This window comes from Pristis pectinata, chromosome 23 (assembly GCF_009764475.1).
Source record: "Pristis pectinata isolate sPriPec2 chromosome 23, sPriPec2.1.pri, whole genome shotgun sequence".
Classification (NCBI taxonomy): Eukaryota; Metazoa; Chordata; class Chondrichthyes; order Rhinopristiformes; family Pristidae; genus Pristis; species Pristis pectinata.
The window spans coordinates 26352153-26372832 of NC_067427.1; the positions used below are offsets into that span (position 1 = coordinate 26352153).

The 20680-nt window shown below is 43.9% G+C and overlaps 1 protein-coding gene across 1 annotated transcript in view; it reads right to left on the reverse strand.

The window, feature by feature from the left end:
* Nucleotides 1-829: 829 nt before the first annotated feature.
* The window catches only part of LOC127582160 (titin-like), a 65002-nt gene continuing 45151 nt past the window's right edge, over nucleotides 830-20680 (reverse strand). Inside the window, exons 5-9 of the mRNA XM_052037220.1 lie at nucleotides 18195-18391; nucleotides 17094-17172; nucleotides 12509-12687; nucleotides 9012-9719; nucleotides 830-1829 (exon numbers count right to left, since the gene is read on the reverse strand). Coding sequence (XP_051893180.1) covers nucleotides 1586-1829; nucleotides 9012-9719; nucleotides 12509-12687; nucleotides 17094-17172; nucleotides 18195-18391 — 1407 coding nt within the window. The 3' untranslated portion in view covers nucleotides 830-1585. The remainder of the gene's footprint in view (nucleotides 1830-9011; nucleotides 9720-12508; nucleotides 12688-17093; nucleotides 17173-18194; nucleotides 18392-20680) is intronic.

A 20680-nucleotide genomic window follows, 5' to 3' on the forward strand; every position in this document is an offset into this window, starting at 1 on the left:
GAACTGTCAATCATCAATCAGAATTTTTCAGAACTTTCTTGGGAACTCAGTTCAAAATGTTGCTTATTTGTTCCTTTTGCTTGTGAGTAAGATCACTCCAGAGAGGTTCATTGAGGTTCTCAGTCCCGGTGACTGGTAGGTGTAGTTCCTGAAATCTGGTTGTCATTTCTATGTTGATCTAAGAGGGATAGGACATCCCCCACTGCAACCCACTTCCTCTCATCAATACCCTCTCATCAACCCTTCTCCCTCAAGTCAGGGCAGATGACAAAATAAATGGACAGAGAATATTCCATCTGATTTGGATTAATTTCATGATATTTTTGTACATAGTTCTTAATTTTACCAAAAGCTGCTAATCTTTGAACTCTTGGCAATGGATTTTATTTAATAAAGCACTGTAGTGAAATGAAAAGGGTGATACTTGTCAAACTCAGCAGGTTTGCTATTTCATAATATCAGAAAAAGTTTCAGCAAAGGCAGCTGTTCTGCTCAAAGTAGAACCATTAGTCTAATTCTTCTTCCAAGCTCTCATAGCCTTGTGGTGATGGGTTTTCAAGTGTTCATCTGTGGTGAGGGCTTCTGCTGCCAACAGCATTTCAGACAATGAGTTCCAGGTCCCCTGCACTCTTTGGGTGAATATTCCTTCCCCAAGTCCCTGCTAATCTATTACTTTTAAATTTTATTGACAATCTCAAATGTGTGATACTTCCACTTTCTCCTGCCCCCCACTCCCCCCACCCCCCACCACCCCACCAAGAGTAAGGTTGGCCATTTCCCACTTTAGCAAGGCTGGCCAACAAATAGGAGCAGGATAAGCCCCCTCGGTTCCTCAAGCCTGCTCCACCATTTAGTAAGATCACAGCAGATCTGATTGTAATCTTGACACCATATTCCTGTCAATCCGTGGTAACCTTTCACCCCTTTCTTATCAATCCATATCTACCTCTGCTCTAAAAATATTCAAAGACTCAGCTTCCACTGCCCATTGAGGAAGAAAGATCCAAAGACTGACAACATTCTGGGAGAAGAAATTTCATGTCACCTCTACCTCAAGTGGGTGACGGTGACCTGTTTTTTTTTCTCCCCCCACACAATGACCCCAGGTTTTAGATTCTTCTTTGAGTGGAAAAAGCCTGGTCGTGGAGGATGGAACAGGAGTTTATGCACAAGACTCTGTTGATGTCCCACCAGGACTGATGTTCCACTGGGTAAGCAGTTGGACAAGACATGAGGTAATCTTATTGAAAGCTGGGAGTCCATACTTCTTGATCACCAGGGTGATACATTAATCCTTTAAATCGGAGAGAAAGAGCTGATAGGAGAGTTGGTTCCTATGCAAAAACCCATCTGTTAATCTAAGATTGTGATCTGTTTGTCACAACCGAGCTCACTTTTGCATAAAGAGCTGGAACCTGCTTTTCCATTGCATTTATAAAAAGACAAAAAACACAAGCTACAAAGGACACTTCTAAGAGCTGAAAATACCAATCTGCTTCTGGTGTCAATTGCTACTCTAACTACACAATTGCAGCTGCTGTACAAAATAAATCTGTGTGGCTCCTGGAAGTTATTTACACAATTGTTAAAACTGAGGCTTGTGCCGTGTGACAGTTTTGGCTATAACTTCTGTGTTGTATAGCTTATGAGTTCCTTTTAGACTCCCTTTACTGGGGACATGGTGAGCTTTGGGCGTTTTGCCAGGGAACTGTTCTTTATGAGTTCTAGGTTGGGTTCTGGACTTTCGGAGTCGTTCGGATAAGTCGGATCCTTCTCTGGCTGAAGGTGAAGCAACCGATTGGGTTCTGCGGGATGGAGAGTAAAGGCATCTGTAAACAAAGCAACACAGAAAGAAATGGAAATGAAAATGCAGCTGGGTGTTCAAAGTAGTTACATATTCCATCTAAACCCTTAGGAACTGTGTTTGTTGAATCATAAGTCTTGAAAGTACATTGCACGGTACAGATTTTTGTGAGGCACAATTCCTTGTTTGTATGCAGTTGTGACCAAGAATTGCAATGCTAAATCACACCTCACATCACCCACATCTTGAGTGAGCCCACTTAGTGAGCACTACACACAAGTGTATGCCGGACACAGGGATGTTGTCAATCCTAGTGTGATACTGAATTCACGCCTGTCTTGTCACATTGGACTGTTTATTGGTATTGGTTTATTATCTATGACTGTATTGCCACATGCATTGAGATATCGTGAAACGTTTTTGACTGTGTGCCATCCTGACAGATCATTCCATATGTAAGTACACTGAGGTAGTAAAAAGGAAAGCAGAATGCAGAATATAGTGTTACAATTACAGAGAAAGTGCAGTGCAGGTTAACAAATAAAGTGCAAGGGCCACGACAAGGTAGAGTGGGAGATCAGTGTTCAAGAGTTCATCCTTAGCATTTGAGAGGTCCATTCAAGAGTCTGACAACAGCAGGATAGAAGCGGTCCTTGAGCCACGAGCATTTGGGAGGTCCTCTGGGACCAGGGTGGGTGGGGTCCTTAATTATGTTGGCTGCTTTCCTGAGGCAGTGGGAAGTGTAGACAGAGTCAACGGAGGGGAGACTGGTTTCTGTGATGGACTGGGCTGCATTCAGAGTGTGAGCATACATGGCAAATTAGCTCTGAACAGTAGGAAGAAGCATTGCAGCTGGTATATTTAAAGCGATCACCAATTACCTGGAAGCTTATTGGTGATGGAGAAACAAAGGACTGCAGAAGGTCGCAGTAACGGACAGAGCGCAGGTGTTCTGCGAAACGGTCACCTAGTCTGTGCTTGGTCTCACCAATGTAGAGGAGGCCACACTTGAAGAACCGAATGCAGTAGATGATACTAAGGGAGGTGCAGGTGAATCACTGTCTCACCTGAAAGGACTGTTTGGGTCCCTGGATGGAGGTGGTGCAGGGGCAGGTGTTGCACCTATGGCGGGGGCAGTGGAAAGTTCCTAGGGTGGGAGCGGGATGGGTGGGGGGGGGGGGGGGGGGGGGGGGTGGGAGGGGCAAAGGAGTGAACGAGGGAGTCGCAGAGAGAGCAGTCCCTGCGAAAGGCAGAAAGGGGAAGATATGCTTGGTGATGGGGTCCCGTTGGAGATGGCGGAAGTGGTTGAGAATGATGTGTTGGATACGTAGGCTGGTGGGATGAAATGTGAGGACAAGGGTGATCCCATCTCTGTTGGGTCTGGGAGGGGTGAGGGTGAGAGCGGAGGTGCGGGAAGTGGCAGAAATGGGGATGGAATTGATGGAGAGTTCCATTGCGCTGAATTGGCCGGAAACTCCATTTCACTCTGATTGCTGAGGTGTGCTGCCATATTGGTGACCAAAGGGGGCACTCTAATGGTCACACTGGACCTCTTCCATGACCAAGAGGAGAGGGCCCACATTTACAGCTGAAAGAGGAGGTGGAGAAGGGTTTGGCCAGGAAGCCCTTTCCATCAGGAGCACAGCTCCCATGCACATGAGTCCGAGGAGTAACGTAACCTGAGAAAAAGATTTTCAAAGTCAGTGACAACAATGACATCGGCAAACTGACGTAGGTGGAGATTCAGATCAACTGCTGCTACTCTGTATGTAGAGATGCGCACTGTGGCCCGGAACCTGGAGTCTGGATCACTCGCAGAGGCAATGCTAGGTGCATGCCAATCATATTGGAATGAAGGAGCTCCTTAAACCACCACCATGCCCAACGGCTTTTAGGAGCCAGAGGGAAGACGTCTGGGTGACCCTGTTCAAGGGCACGGGCGTTTGCTCAGACTCGTGGCCTTCCAGCTAAATGACTGGACGTTTTGCAGAGCTGCTCACCAACAAAAAAAAATAGCCAGGGCTCCGTCCACCAGCTGCTGCTCTGTGATGGCACAGAGCAGTAGTATGTAGTGGTAAAGCCTCACAGAGACCAGGGCTCAATCCTGACCTTGGGTGCTGTATATGTTGAGTTTGCACATTCTCTCTGTGATTATGTGGGCTTCCTCTGGGTGCTCTGGTTCACTCTAGACATGGTAAATTGGTTTATTATTGTCGTGTGTACCAAGGTGCAATGAAAAACTTGTCTTGCATATGGTTCACACAAATCAATTCATTATAACGGTGCATTGAGGTAGTACAAGGTAAAGCAATAACAGAATGCAGAATAGTTGGTAGGTTAATCAGTAAATTACCCCTAGCGCAGTTGGATGGTGGAGGAATCAGAGAGTTGTTATTGGTTGTGTGTGAGAAGATTTATTGCAGGAAATGGTTTGAAAGTTGATATAGGTTCAGTGGGCTTAATGGCCTCTTCTGTATCCTGAGGAATTATGAGAGAAATGATCATGTCATGCTGGCCTCCCAGTGAAGTCTACCACCCATGGAGAATGATGGAGGAGGAAAAAGCTAAAAGCCTGTAGTGACAGAGTTCCCGCACCACCATACCTATGCTGTTGACCATCACTCCTAAACAGAGAAAATGAATACAAAATCCATGCAAGTCATTATACGTCCAATCAATACCAAGACTATACCAACTACAATTATATAAGGCCTTCTTGAGACTACAGTTGGAATATCATAAACTGGTCTAGTCTCCCTACCAAACATAGAGGAATGTCCTGCTTCTGAATTTAACAATTTCAGATAACCAGCCATTCCTGTTTGTGTCAGAACTGGCCAGTTCTGATGTGAAGTCACCAGCATTACAGGATGTCCCCAGTTTACGAACAGGTTCCACTTTTACAAACATCCATAAGTCGAATTTGTCCATAGGTCGGAAAATACGCAAAATCACTCGATATGTTAAACACACCTCCACAGTGTTATGATTGATGGTTGTGATGAAGGCCAATTAACATGAACATTTATTTACTGTGTTACAGAATCAGAAATGTCCCACGCTCGATGGCTGGTTTCAATGGGTTTGAAGTATTCATGTATGTTACATTGTTTAATAGAGTATCGATGCACAAGGATCAATAGAAGTGATGACTTGTCAATTTCCAAAGCAACTCTCTTAAGTGGCCTCCTGCAATGAAAGTGGCAGCCTGTGTTCTTAAAAGACAATGGTGTCTGATTACTGCAGGGAGATTACATGTAGACAGAATTTTTTTCAAGGAGACTCAAGAAAATCTGCTGGAATCTGGAGCAACACACACAAAATGCTGGAGGAACTCAGCAGGTCAGGCAGCATCTATGGAGGGAAATAAACAGTCGATGTTTCGAGTCAAGACCGGAAACGTCAACTGTTTATTTCCCTCCACAGATACTGCCAGACCTGCTGAATTCCTCTAGCATTTTATGAGGAATTTTTTCAAGACTAGTTCTTGTTTGAATTTAATAATATTTATGGGAGCTCATTCGTATGTAGTGGTGTTCATAAATCGAGCGTTTGTAACCCAGGGAGGGCGTGGAACATGTTTTTTCTCTCTCCACCTGATCTGCTGAGTATTTCCAACAATCACTTTTACTTCAGAGTTCCATCAATTGCTGTGTGCTGAATTTCACAGTCCTAGCATGTTTTTCCCTCTCTCCAGTTGACCTTCCTCGTCTCCCCCAATTGAGCAATCAACAAATTCAATGACGATGAATCACACAATTAACAACAGGAATTGTGGGCTAATTGCCATTTAATTCACAGGTAAAAAATAAGGGAGTGCCAAAAATTTATATTCTGTGGATTATTGGACCTTCGTTAAATTATTTAATTGTATTTAAGTGTGTAATCATTTATAAATGTCTTAATTTTTAAATGGTTTTGTTAATATTTTTAATAGTTTTGTGATGAGTTTGAATGTCAGGGGCATTCAGAAACACCCATGATGTTTGTAAGAGGTTTGACAGGTCTGAAATGGCTTAACCCATCGGATTATTTCCAGCAGCTCTGTGGGTGACAGTTGTATCTCTCCCAACAAACCTAGCAATGGGAAGACCTTGCTGTTGAGACTTTAGAACACATGGGTCAAGAGCAAACTTGCCATGTATCCACATAGTCACAGAGCCATAGACTTGTACAGCACAAAAACAAGCTCTTCAGCCCATCACGTCCATGCCAAACTTTTTTGCCCGCATTAGGTTCACAATCTTCTATACCTTAACTATTTAAGTGTCTGTCTATTAAACAGTGATTGTTTTCAGTTCCACCACGTTCTTTGGCAGCGAATTCCAGATATCAACCACTCTCTGTGTTTAAAAACTTTCCTGTCAAATCCCCTTTAAAATTCTTTCCTCTCACCTTAGACACAAGAGATTCTGCAGATGCTGGAGTCTGTAGCAACACACACAAAATGTTGGAGGAACTCAGCAGGTCAGACAGCATCTATGGAGGGAAATAAATATTCACATTTCGTCTCGACCTGAAACGTTGACTGTTCATTGCCCTCCATAGATACTGCCTGACCTACTGAGTTCCTCCAGCATTTTGTGTGTATTGCTCCTTTCACCTTAAACCTATTCACTCTTGTTTTCTCTACCCCTACCAGCCTTCTGGCACCACACCTGTGGCTAACAAAGATGCAAAAATCTCCATCAGGGCCCCAGCAATCTCCTCCCTTGCTTCCCATAGCAAGATGGGATAGATCTCGTCCAGCCCTGGAGATTTATCAACCTTTACACATCCCATGATATCTAATACCTCCTCCTTCTTAATACTGACATGCTGCAGATTATCAACATACCCCTCCCTGAACTCATGAGCTTCCATGCCCTTCTCCTTGGTGAATACAGATGAGAAGTATTCACTTAGGAGTTTGCCCACATCGCCCGGCTCCACACATAGATTATCCCTTTGGTCCCTAAGGAGACCCACTCTTTCCCTGGCTACCGTTTTGCTCCCAATACAGAATGTCTTGGTATTCTCCATATTCTTACTTTCCAAGGATATTTCATGGTCCATTTTTGCCCTCCTAATATCTTTCTTCTCTCCAACATTCTCTATACACCTCAAGAGGCTCAGTCGACTAGTTGCCTTTACTTACCACATGATTTTTTTATCCCGACCAAATCAAAACTTCAATACCCAATTCAAGACCTTAACATGAGGAGCAACCTTATCACGTTCCATAACTACCTCGAAACTTACAGAATTATGGTCACTGTTCTCAAAGTGCTCCCCCACTGACATTTCCACCACCTGTCTAGTTTCATTTCCTAGGATAAGTTTGAGTGTTGCCCTGTTGCTAGTAGGACTACCTACATACAGTGTGTCAAAAAACTTTCTTGGACACACTTAACAAATTCTCTGCCTTCTCAGCCCCCTGTACTAAGGCAAACCCAGTCAGGAAAGTTAAAAGCCCCCATTACTATAACCCAATTGCTCTTACACCTTTCTAAGATTTACTTACATATCTGTTCCTCTAATTCTCACTGACTATTGGGAGGCCTATAGTTTAACCCCAATCTGATCCTCTACATTTTTCTCCCCACTTACTGTACTGCTACTAGGCTTCCCACTCCCTGCCAAATTAGTTGAAAACCTTCTGGTTCCTCTCCGCACCCTAAAGACTTGCAGATGGGTGGGTAATTGACCTCTCCAAATTTCCCCCAGTGAATAGGTGAGCAGTAGAATTTGGGAGGGTGGTGGTGGTTGATAGGGATGTAGAAAGAAGAGATAACAGGGAAAAGTAGTGGGGGAATGGGATTGTTCTGTGAGCTGGCATAGACTCGATGGGCCAAAGGGCCCCTGTGTTATAAGGAAATATGGAAAATTTAACACCGAACTACTTATGGGAATACTATCCTAGTCTAGGTAAGTTTTAAGATGTTTTAAAGAGGAGAAGAGGCTAAGCAACCAAAGACACAGCTAGCGATGATATAGTGATTACAGTCACGGACACTCGTGTCAAGAATTGAAGGAGCACAATTATCTCAAGGTCTTGAAAGACAGGGAGGGACTACAGTGAAAGGGAGTGATCAAGCCACGGAGGGATTTGAAAGAATGGGATGATCATTTTAAAATTGGGTGCTTGGAGCTAAGACAGTCAGAGAATTAGGACACAATGGAGTTCTGAATATTCATCGGTTTCCTCAGAGTTGAAAGCAGGAGATCAGTGAAAAAGCAAAAATAAATGCAGAAGCTGGAAATCTGAAATGAAAACAAAAATGCTGGAAATACTCACTGGATCAGGCTGCATCTGTGGACAGTGAAAGCCCGTTCCGGGGAAAGGTGACCAACTGTCTCTCTCTGCAGATGCTGCCTGGCCTGCTGACTATCTCCAACATTCCCTATCTTTAGATGAAATGATAGAGTGTGGAGAGATGTTGCAGAGGTGGAAAACTCAGCAAGAAAGCTCACCAGCTCCTCTACTTCCTCAGGAGGCTAAAGAAATTTGGTTTGTCCCCTTTGACTCTCACCAACTTTTACCGATGCACCATAGAAAGCATCCTATCTATATGTATCACGGCTTGGTACAGCAACTGCTCTGCCCAGGACCTCAAGAAACTGCAGAGAGTTGTGGACACAGCCCAGCACGTCACGGACACCAGCCTCCCCTCCTTGGACTCTGTCTTTACCTCTCGTTGTCTTGGTGAAGCAGCCAGCATAATCAAAGACCCCACTCACCCGGGTCATTCTCTCTTCTCTCCTCTTCCATCGGGTAGAAGGTACAGGTGCCTGAGGGCACATACCACCAGACTTAAGGACAGCTTCTACCCCACTGTGATAAGACTATTGAATGGTTCCCTTATACGATAAGATGGACTATGACCTCACAATCTACCTTGTTGTGACCTTACACCTTATTGCACTGCACTTTCTCTGTAGCTGTGACACTTTACTCTGTACTGTTACTGTTTTTACCTGTACTACATAAATGCACTTTGTATAACTCAATGTAACTGCACTGTGTAATGAATTGACCTGTACAATCGGTTTGTAAGACAGGCTTTTCACTGTACCTCGGTACAATGACAATAATACACCAATACCAATAAGCTGTTCTTTGTCAGTTGTTTCTTTTACATTCAGAAGCAGTCAGGTTGTCATTGAAGAGAACATTCTGACTGGCAATTCAGCTATTTTGTTCCAAGTGCAATAAAAGGCAATGTACCTGGTTGTATTTATATACTCATCCTTGGCTGTCCTCTTTATTACTGGCTTGCTCTCACATTTCCCTTCACTGGTGATGGCACTGACGGTGCAGGCGTATTCCGTGTTCGCTGTCAGGCGCCTGGCGGTGAAGCAGCGGTCTGCTCCCAGATACACCACCTTCCCGTTCATGCAGAGTTCAAAATTGAACAGGCGTCCCAGTGGCACCTCTGGCACGTTCCAGGTGATGAACATCTCATTGCGCCCCAGGACGTTGAGGGTCAGTTTCCCAGGGGCATGGTCACCGGGATCAGCGGTACTTGCGGCGAGAGAGGACCTCTCACCCTTTCCTTTGCTTGTGCAGGCACACACATGAAACTCATAGGATTTGGAAGGCGTGAGTCCACTCACTATGCACCTCCGCTCTGAAGTTGATTCAATCACTGTGTCACCTCTGTACACAATGTAACACTTGATGACACCATTAGGCTCTGCTGGGGGAGACCACGCCAGCTTCAGCTGTGTTGGAGTGCAGCCAATCACCCGAAAGTTCAACGGGCAACTTGGTACAGACCCTTCCAAAGTCGCCGTGGCAACGTCACTGCACAATCCATCGTCTCCCTCGGTGGAAACGTGCAGCTTGAAGGCATATTCTTTACTCACTTTTACTTCTGTTAGGACGAAGCTGCAATCTGAGCCTTTATACAGTAACCTATCTCCATCGAACAAACTGAAATCACAGCAAAACAAATCAAAATCAATTAATTTTACAACATTAACATTATATTCAACTTCTAGCATTAAATCAGAATGTCAACAAGATTGTATCATAATTCTGGAGGAACTATCTTCATCAGGTTTTATGCTCCCAATAACATCCACTCAATCATGCCATCCTCAGGGTCTATCGCTGGTGCTTAGTTTGTTGGCCTTCTGCTGCTTCACCAGCAGGGGTACTGCAAATAACCTCAGTTTCTCTTGGTCAAATGAATTAAGAGATAGAGTATCTTGGTTTCCCGCCTCATGTGCTCCATCTGTTAATTTTCTTATCTCTGAATTAATGTTATTGACTTCCATAATGGAAGACCTGCACACCGGAACCCTAAACAACATCATACAGAAGTGAACACAATTCACTAGGAGCAAATGAAGAGGTCCCACTGACCAGGCCACTAAATGCCAATGTTAACTTGCTGTTTCACACATCAACGGGGAGATTCTATTTGGTTTAAGAGAATTTTTCCTTAAACATTTGCCACACCCACAGTTACTTCAACAGAAGGCAAAACAAAAGGAATTGCTCAAGTTAATTAATGAAAAAATGCCCAGATTGATGGAACATTCATAACTCGGCACACCAGAATACCTGAGTGTCTTAAAGACTTAGTTGGTTCAACATCTTCACTGCCTCTGAGGAGGGAACTCTGAATGCAGTAGATACTATGATCTTGAGATAAGAGTCATCTTCTTAAATTTCATAAATGATGTCCAATCATATAAGGCAAATGATTTGATTAAAAAATAACATGTCTGAAAAGCTTTTGAATGACACCGACTTTTTAGGACAGATCTGTGCAGTTTTGCAATTGCATTGTCAAATGCAGGAAACTCAAATAGATGAGCCGACTCAATCTATATGCAGACGGATGCTAAATACCACCTATCAGTTGTTCCCAGGAAGGAAGGTAGTTGCAACTAAGAATCACCATTAATAAAAGAAAGCACTTCAGCATTTGGAACAGATAACTGTGAAAGCAGGCCTTACTGGATTACTCTCCATAGTTACTATTTTTATTAAGATAGTGAAAAGACTGAATTTGCAACAGTTAATTCATTAGACCTTGGGGAAGGACTTCTTAAACAAGTTTAACAATCTCCATAACAACAAGTCCATTGATGCCAAAAATCTTCCAACAACCTCCCTGAGGCAGCATGGTTTTCAGCTGTCTGGGTTATGCCCTCCACAACTCCCTACAGAACCATTTTCCCTTTACACTTTCTTTCTCAGCTTTACCTGGGCTCTCGAAGCCTACATTTTCCACTGGTAGGCTCAACTGGCTCAAGGACAGCTTGTATCCCGCTGTTATAAGACTACTGAACAGTTCCCTAGTATGATAAAATGGACTCTTGACCTCACAATCTGCCTTGTTATGACCTTGCACCTTATTGTCTACCTGCACTGTACTTTTCCGGCAGCTGTGACACTTCATTCTGCATCCTGTATTGTTTTACCTTGTACTACCTGTGTAATGAATTGATCTGTATTAACGGTATGCAAGACAAGTTTTTCACTGTACCTCAGCACAAGCCTCAGTAATAAACCAATTCCAATTGTGCATCTCTCCTCACCTTCTACAGCTGTTCAAATGACAGTGCATTTCACATGCCATAAGAGTGGGTCGTCAGAAGTACTGCACTGGCTGTATAGCACTTTTGAGAGGTTATAAAACCACAATAGGTATTAAATCTAAATTCCTCTTGACTCTTTTTTCCTGATACTGATATGTTAATAAGAAGCTGGATGTTGCACAAAATTCGACTGGTTACATGATTTCAAGATTCTAGTCAAGCATCATGTGGGGCAGTTTAATTTTTAGGGAAAATTATAATAGAGTTGTAATGAGCACTGAGTTACCACAGCAACTAGTAGTCAGATCTAAAGTTAATCCATCAATTACAATTGGAATGACATAACTCGCACACGAAAGTGCAAGAACTTTTCTTTCACGCTTCTCCCAAAGAATCGTAGAGCTTCCAATCCGTTAGACATATATCGTAGCGACTCACTGCACCGGCATCAAACCGGTTCCCGACACCGCGATGTCATCGGAGGCCCCGATCCAAGATGGCACGGGGCCCTCCTCCTTCCCCAGCGTTGGGCTGGGAAGGCCCGCACGCAGGAAGGTCAGGTGACCCACGCGTGACGTCAGTGCGGGAACTGTAGCGCTGGAAGTTTTTGGATATTAAAGGCGCACCGTGCCCCTGTCGGCATTCGACCTCTGATTTCGAAACCAGCGACTCTGTGTCTTCATTTCATAGTGTGTAGCTAGCCGTTACAATATCACAATTTTATACTCATTTAATCATTATGCATAAATTGAGCAGCATAGTAAGCTTCAGCTTCAGCAGCTGGGATTATGAGAATTGGTTTAAAGTCATAGAGTCATGCTGCGCAGCAGAAGGCCCTTTGGCCCACCAAGTCTGTACCAACCAGTAACTACCCATTTACATTCATCCTAAATTAATCCCATTTTTTTCTCTCTACACTTTCATCAACCACCTCCCCAACACACACACACACACACACACACACACACACACACACACATTTTACCACCCACCTACACACCAGGGGCAATTTACTGTGGCCGATTAACCTACCGACCTGTATCTCTTTGGGATTTTTAGAATTACAAACATAAACAATAAACTGGTCACTCCTCTTTCATGTGTCACAATGTATGGACCACTCCTGAACTAATTCTGGACGTACAGGTCAACCACAAAGTGTGTTCTCACCTGTATATCACCTCCAGTCCGCTGTCAAGAACAAGCTTATTCCAACTGATTCGGATTGAATTTGCACTCAGAATGTCTACACGAGGAGGAGGAGGCTTGGAGAGAGGCTGCAGTTTTCTCAAGGTGAAGTCCACTTCTTCCAGCAGATCCTTGCCGGCAGTGGGAGAGCAGGCCACAGTCTGTTCAATTTGGGCAGAATTAGAAGCAAGACTCAAAATTCTTTCAGGGTTACTTTACTCCTTGCAGATTGACGGATGTACATTTGAAATAGACCAAACATTAATGCAAGTTTTATTACTGCGGATGCATTTTGGTCGATTCTTACTATGTCAGCACTATATACACATGGCTCACTTCACCACATCTAATAACAACACAACTTTACAGTCATTGAATCCTGTATGCACAGTGACACATATAGAATGCTGCCCTTTCATACCACTGGTATTTATTATTGAAGCATTCCTATCTGCATACACAATCGCTCCCCTCTAATTCATGCCCTACTTAAGTTCTCCACAGCTACACGCCTGTTATGGCTTAGTCCCTACCCACACGTAATCATTCTGAGGAATCACTGAGTGTAGCCTAGTGTTAAAGGAGACCCCTCTGACTTTGCCCTCATCTACCTTCATTGATACATCATTTCATCTGAGAGAGTTTAAAACGTGTAACCTCCGCACCACAATGCAGCTGCTAATACATCACCACATTACTGAATCCATATTCCAACATTTCTGAAGGAGGGTCTGTTTCACACCGAGTTCTTCCAAGGACCTGCAAGTGCCAGAGGGAGGTAAGTTTCCAGAAATGGTGTCTTTTCTAAATAATAATCTGTGGAGCTACAAGGCGGCAAGACAGGTGAATCTCCCTCACCACCCTGACCCATCCCCACTTACTGATGTCCTTCCAAGAATCCACACAAAGAATCCACAATACCCCCCCGATAAACCACTGACAACCCCACCTCACAGTCTGCTCCATACACACACTGCCATTCCACCCCACCCTGTAGTCCGCACCAATCCTCCCACAGCCCCCCCACCATGTGGTTCGATCTGACATTACCCCTACAGCTTCCTCCCACACCCTGCTGCAGCCTCATCGCGCATTCCAACTACGCCACGGCCCACTGTCACTACTCACACCCCAACACAGACCACAGTCCGTAACCCATTCCAACACCCTCACCCCACACACTCAATCTCATATAGCCCACTCTAACACAACCACTGCCCATTCCAACATGTCAACCGTCCATTCCAACACACACCAATAGCCCAGTCTAACACACACCTAGAGCCTGTAAACAACACACCCACAGCCCATTCCCAAACATCAACAGCCCATTTCAACGGCAAACTGTAACATACCACTGTTGCCCACACCTAAAATACCCCCATAATCTGCATCAACACCCTGCATAGCCAACTCCCACAAATCTTATAGCTTCTTCCAATTCCCCCCCCCCAGAGCACCAACATACCCCATTTCTCACTCCAAAGCCTCTTACCCAAATCCCAGCACACCCCAAAGGTACAGTGGTGCATAGCTAGTGCCGCAGCCCCATAGCTTCAAGGACCTATCTGTGTGGAGTCTACCTGTTCTCTCAGTGACCATATGGGTTTCCCCCAGGTCCTCCAGTTTCCTCCCACGTCTCAAAGACACACAGGTAGGTTGGAGTGTGCGAGGGAGAATAAGCTGTAGTAGTACAGGGAAATAAGAAGGGGGATAATGGGATTGCTCCCCTGGGAGCTGGCATAGACATGTTGGGCCAAGTAGTATCCTTCTCCATCACTGTAAGTATAAGTAATGTTCTATGTTCTATGAGACAAGATAGAGGAAGCTGTATAATGTGATGCCTTAGATTCAGATGGTTACATGCATGGAATTCAAGAGCATACACAGAAATAGTCAACGTTGGCACTCGTAACTGAATAAAGGAAATATGGCAGAGTGCTAGTTAATCCCATAACAAACAAAAATAAGCATTTATGCAGCAGCTTTAATGGAGCAAAGCATCCCAAGGCACTTCAAAAGACTTTAAATCAGGTGTAAACTAGGGACACATGAAACATTAGGACAGGTTGAAGAAATAGGTTTTATCACAAAGAACTGGAGGCATAATTCCACAGTTTAAGGCCTAATTGCACAGTTGCCAATGGACCTTCTATTGTCATTAAGCCTACAGGAGAAGTGAGTTGATTGTTCTTCATGAGGGACACCAGACAAGCAATTAGATTCTCAGGAAAGATGCAGATTTTCTGTCCATTCACCTGTACAAACCTGCAACAGGGGGCCTGTAATTGTTTAGTCTTCTTTCTTGTTATCTTTCTCTCTCTAGCAAAACATTGATTACTAACCGGGTGTGATTCTACATTTAGATGCGTGAGTGGATTACAGAACCTTTAACTATCGTGCAGTGAGAACCTCAGAGTTCAGGCAGGTAGTAAGCTTTCCACAAACTCCACAAAAGCACGTTCCTATCCACATTCCCACAACCCCGGCATAGTTGTCAGTGCAAGACTGCAGCTAAGTTCCTCTCCCCTAATTCAGGCACAAAGAAGCAAGTGACAGCTCTTTGTACAGCACTCAGGCTGAATGAACCAACTCTGCACAGACTACAAATCAAATCCCGAACTTTCATAATCCAAAAGCAAAAACAAAACATAGATGCTGGAAAGCTGAACAAAAATGGATAATGGTGGAAACGTTCAGCAGGACAGACAGGATCTGGCTGTTATATCAGATTTTCAGCACCTTGCTTATTTTGCTTTTTCGATTTCTGTCTCACAGTTCCAGTATTGTTCTTTTTGCTAAATTTTCCTCCTTGTCTGTTCTCATTCATCTCTTTCTACTTTCACCACCAATAGACAGATCAGCTGAGATGAACAACCCTTCAGCACCCTCTGTCAGCCAGCGCCAGCACCACTTGAGTCATCCATTGTCTCCTACTCTTTATGCTATGAGACGTTCCTTTTGCTCTCTCCACCCTAACTCTTCTCTGCATTCAAACATGCTTGATTTCTAACTTTACTCAGTTTTGATGCAAGGTAATCAACCTGAAACACTAACTCTTTCTCTCTCTGAAGATGCTGTCTGGCCTGCTATGAGTTTCCAGCATTTTCTGCTTTATTTCCAAACCTTACACATCTTCACAGCAATTATAGCAGAAAATGCAGGAAATACTCTGCAGGATAGACAATGCTTATGGGGAGAGAAACAAAAGTCAAAGCTTCAAATCAAAATCTTTTATCTTTGATTTTCACAATCTCACCACTTCTGAGTGAGCTCAAGAAGCCATCACGGGAGCTAGAAATTCTTCCAAATCGGTGTGAGGCAAAACTTTTAAACTGGTATTGGTATTGGTTTATTATTGTCACTTGTACCGAGGTACAGTGAAAAGCTTGTCTTACAAAACGATTGTACAGGTCAATTCATTACACAGTGCAGATACATTGAGTTAGTACAAAGTGCATTGATGTAGTACAGGTAAAAACAATAACAGTAGAGTAAAATGTCACAGCTACAGAGAAAGTGCAGTGCAATAAGGTGCAAGGTCACAACAAGATAGGTCATGAGGTCATAGTCCATCTCATTGTATAAGGGAACCATTCAATAGTCTTATCACAGTGGGGTAGAAGCTGTCCTTAAATCTGGTGGCACGTGCCCTCAGGGTCCTGTATCTTCTACCCGATGGAAGAAGAGAGAAGACAGAATGTCCTGGGTGGGTGGGGTCTTTGATTATGCTGACTGCTTCACCAAGACAACGAGAGGTAAAGACAGAGTCCAAGAAGGGGAGGCTGGTGTCCGTGACACGCTGGGCTGTGTCCACAACTCTCTGCAGTTTCTTGCGGTCCTGGGCAGAGCAGTTGCCATACCAAGCCGTGATACATCTAGATAGGATAGGATGCTTTCTATGGTGCATCGGTAAAAGTTGGTGAGAGTCAAAGGGGACAAACCAAATTTCTTTAGCCTCCTGAGGAAGTAGAGGTGCTGGTGTGCTTTCTTGGCCCATGGCATCTACGTGGTTTGTCCAGGACAGGCTGTTAGTGATGTTCACTCTCAAGAACTTGAAGCTGTCAACCTTCTCGACCTCAGCACCATCGATGTAGACAGGTGCATGTACATCGCACCCTTTCCTGAAGTCAATGACCAGCTCTTTTGTTTTGTTGACATTGAAGGAGAGGTTGTTGTCATGACACCATTCCACTAAGCTCGCTATCTCCTTCCTGTACTCCGACTCATCGCTGTTTGAGATACGGCCTACAACAGTGGTATCGTCTGCAAACTTGTCGATGGAGTGAGCAGAATCTGGCCACACAGTCATGAGTGTATAGGGAGTAGAGTAGAGGGCTGAGGATGCAGCCTTGTGGGGCACCAGTGTTGAGAATAATCATGCCAGAGGTATTGCTGCCTATCCTCACTGATTGCGGTTTGTTTGTTAGAAAGTCAAGGATCCAGTTACAGAGGGAGATGTTGAGCCCTAGGTCTCGGAGTTTGGTGACATTTGCTGCTTGACTATATCATTAAAAGCTTTCACTTTCTCATTCTTGATCACTGAGTAATCTGCATCATTACCTACCTTTAACAGTGTTGAGATTTTCGGGTGCTCTCTCAGCTTGATAACCCCTTTTGGATGGCTGCCCAACACTCTTAACGTCCTGTGAATACAGAAACCAGAAACATCATCGATCACAAAACAGTCAGATACAGAGTGGTTCTTGGTGAATCAATACAGAATGCTTGTTTGCTTTATGAATAGCAATATATTGTCAATGAAGTAGAAGTATGACGACCACATCATCGGTCCTGAATGTTTATGAGTGTGGACTTCACCTCCCGTTGTAACTTTAGTGGAAGATAAGTGTAATCTGCAGGCAATGAGTCATAGAGACTCCTGTCACAATCCACAATTCCAGCACAGAACACATAGAAGGGGGCTGGTGTAATGGGGTTTGCCCAGCCTTGAACCCCCTTGCCTGATTATCTTCTGATTGTGTTGATCTCCCACCAAGGAGATTAATTAAGGAGATCTTCCATTCTAATTTATCGAAAGCTCGCAGTCGGCAGATATGAAAGTGAACAAAAATTCCAAACCCATTTGGGTTGCTAATAAGTAACATAATACTTAAAGTGATATTTACATTACTCTCTTTGGGCACAGAAAAAATTACTCAAGGCCCCACATATTTTCTTTCTCTGATTACAACAATCTGTTAGGGAACTGTCTTCAATGTCCATTAAACATAAAATCTTCTGCTGTCTGATGTGGAATATGAGGTGCGTCATTTTAAATAACACACAAGGCCGAGGCATAAAAATTCTTCTGCACCTGAAAAGGCATGATGACCAACATTGTGTGAGATGCCCTCACAGGTGTTGTGAGCAGCATCTTCAGCCCTACTTAGGTTAGGCTTGTCTCCAGACAGTGGCACAAGGCAGGTCTCAGCTACCCACTGTGGTCAGGGTGGCCTATATCGTTTGGATGGATTGAACGAGTTGGGCCGAAGGGCCCGTTCCCGTGCTGGCGTAGCTCTATGACTCTAACCACAGAGACACAAGAAATTGATGAATGATGGTCAGCATGGACTGGGTGGGCCGAAGGGCCTGTTTCTGTGCTTGATGACTCTATGATTTATCTTCCAATGAGCAATTCGCTCGCACATTGTTTGCACTTACGTACATGGCAGCAAACCAGGCTGACTCCTGCTCTTGTGATTCCAGTAAAATGCACAAAGTATTTAATATTTGTGGGAAGACGGGATTCTGCAGGATATGGGCGTGTCCATCCTTATCTGCAGCCAGGCAGCTCAATGCAAAGCAGGCGTTTTTGCTTCCTCCAGTGTCCTCGTGTGACATCATCTTCTCCAGCGCTGTAATCTAAACAGGACAGTACTGCAGATCAGAGACATGGCTTACAACCAGTGTGAATATCGAATCCGTCAAAGAGACTTCCCCAAACCTAAGACTTATCCTGCCACATTCTATTGTCAAACAGAACCTTTGCAGTTACAGATTCAAAGCCAAAATGCTGCAGATTCTTAAAGTTTGAAATAAATGCAGAAATATATGCTGGGAGTACTCAGCAGGTCAGGAAAAATCTGTGGAAAGAGAAACAAGAGACTGATGGCCTCACAGAAGAATGCATGTTCTGATGGCATGAGCTGAATCAAACTGGTCAAAGCAGGTGGATCAGACTGCAGGCATCCAACTGCTCTCAGCTCAGCACACCAGGACTTAGCCAGACCACTTTAAGTCAGGATGAACAGAGTGACAGAGGCCAATTCATCTGTCACTACCCTGCACTGCATCATAAGGTCTGGCTGGCGCGAGTTTGCAGAGACAAACTCCCCGCCATTAAGAACCCAATCTTATTGAAAGTCCCCAGGATAACGTCAGGGAATTTGCCTCTGAAATCTTATATGGCCAGATCTTGTGCAAGAACAGAATTCCCATTTCATTCAGATTAGGAATGGTAAGACAAGTTCAACTATTTAATTATTTACTCCTCTCAATTTTTTTTAACTATTTAGTAATGTTCTGAGGCATTTTCTTTTTTTTCCAAAAAAGTAATCTTCATTTCTTAGCTATTTAAAACTATTTTGATAGTTTTTAAATTGCTCTGAATATGAAAGACATCTAAAAACCATTGCAAAGCCTGAACAGCTTTGACAGAAGGTGAAGCTCTGCCTACTTTCAGGGGCTGCCAGGGCTTTTCAGTCAGGACAGACCCTCGGCAACAGGTTGCCGGAGGCCAATTCGCCACTGAGACCTCACTCCCTGGGGATGGAGAGAGAGCCAACTCCTGGGGATGGAGACAGAGCTCGTCCAGTCCACTGCCTCCAGTCTCAGATGCAGACAGGTGGGGATCTCAGTTGACAGGCTGTATCAATTTGGTTCTTTAGTTCGTCTCTCCCTCCATTGATGCTGCCTGACCTGCTGAGTAGTCCCAGTATCTTCAGCTCTTATCTCACCTGCTCAGAATTCTTACAGAATGTACCTTACTCTTTGTAACTTTTCTTTTTGCAGCTTCTGAATTGTAAATGCATGTTGAGTAAGAGAAGAGGGCATGAAAATAGAATATGGATGAGAGTCTTTCAAAAAACTGAAGTACAATAACGCTTCCATGAATACACATCTGGCCAGAACTTGCTGGCCACTGTAAATTGGGTAGTGTACAGGTGAGTGGTAGAATCTGGGTTAGAATAGGATTAGTTAAATGGGTGCTTGATGGTTGACATGGACTCAGTGAACCAAAGGATCCGTTTCTGTGACTTAATGGTGAAAAACACTAACGCAAACACTTCCCACACCAAATTACCAAAGTTTATTCAGTACGAATGTCGAAAGGTTTGGGACAGAGGTGAATAGGAGACGTCCCAAACCTGTTGGCTCAGCCCTGCTGCCAATTTCCCAGCCAGTCTCCAATACTGGGCAGCACCTGCAGTCCAGAGGTGGACAACAACATGTTGAATTCCCTGACAGTTAAACTGGGAAATCTGCCCACTGAGCCTGCGTCAGATTAAACCTACCCAGGTGGCAGAGAGCCCCTGGAAAGAAGAACAGCTGCAAGGAAGAAGGGTAATTTACATTTTTAGAACTAATTATATTTGCTTTGATGTTGCTTAAAGTTTTTTTAAAGTGTTTTCAGTCACTGACTTATAGAATGATGCAGGCCCTTAAATCCACACCAATCATCAAGTACCCATTTATACTAATCCTAAACTAATCCCATTTTATTCTCCCAAATTCCCTGCAGTTCCCCCAGATTAGCCATGGAGTCATAGAATAATACAGCATGGAAACAGGACCTTCGACCCATCTTGACCATGCCGACCAAGATACCCATCTGAGCTAGTCTCATTTGCCCGCGTTTGGCCCGTATCCCTCTGAACCTTTCCGATCCGCACTCTGACACTACTCACCTGATTCTACTACTCACTTACTACTAGTGATGATTCTATTACTAGTGATGATTTACAGTGGCCAATTAATCCAATTAATATTTATTTAAAATTTGCAATAATTTGCATTCTTAATATTTATTAACTCTAAATTTCTCCTAAATATCATGGACGTTCAGAAGCATTCAAATTCCTTGACAGCTCTGACAACAAGCAAGGTGTGGGGACATGGCTCTGCCCACTATTGAAGTTTCTCCCAGCTGCC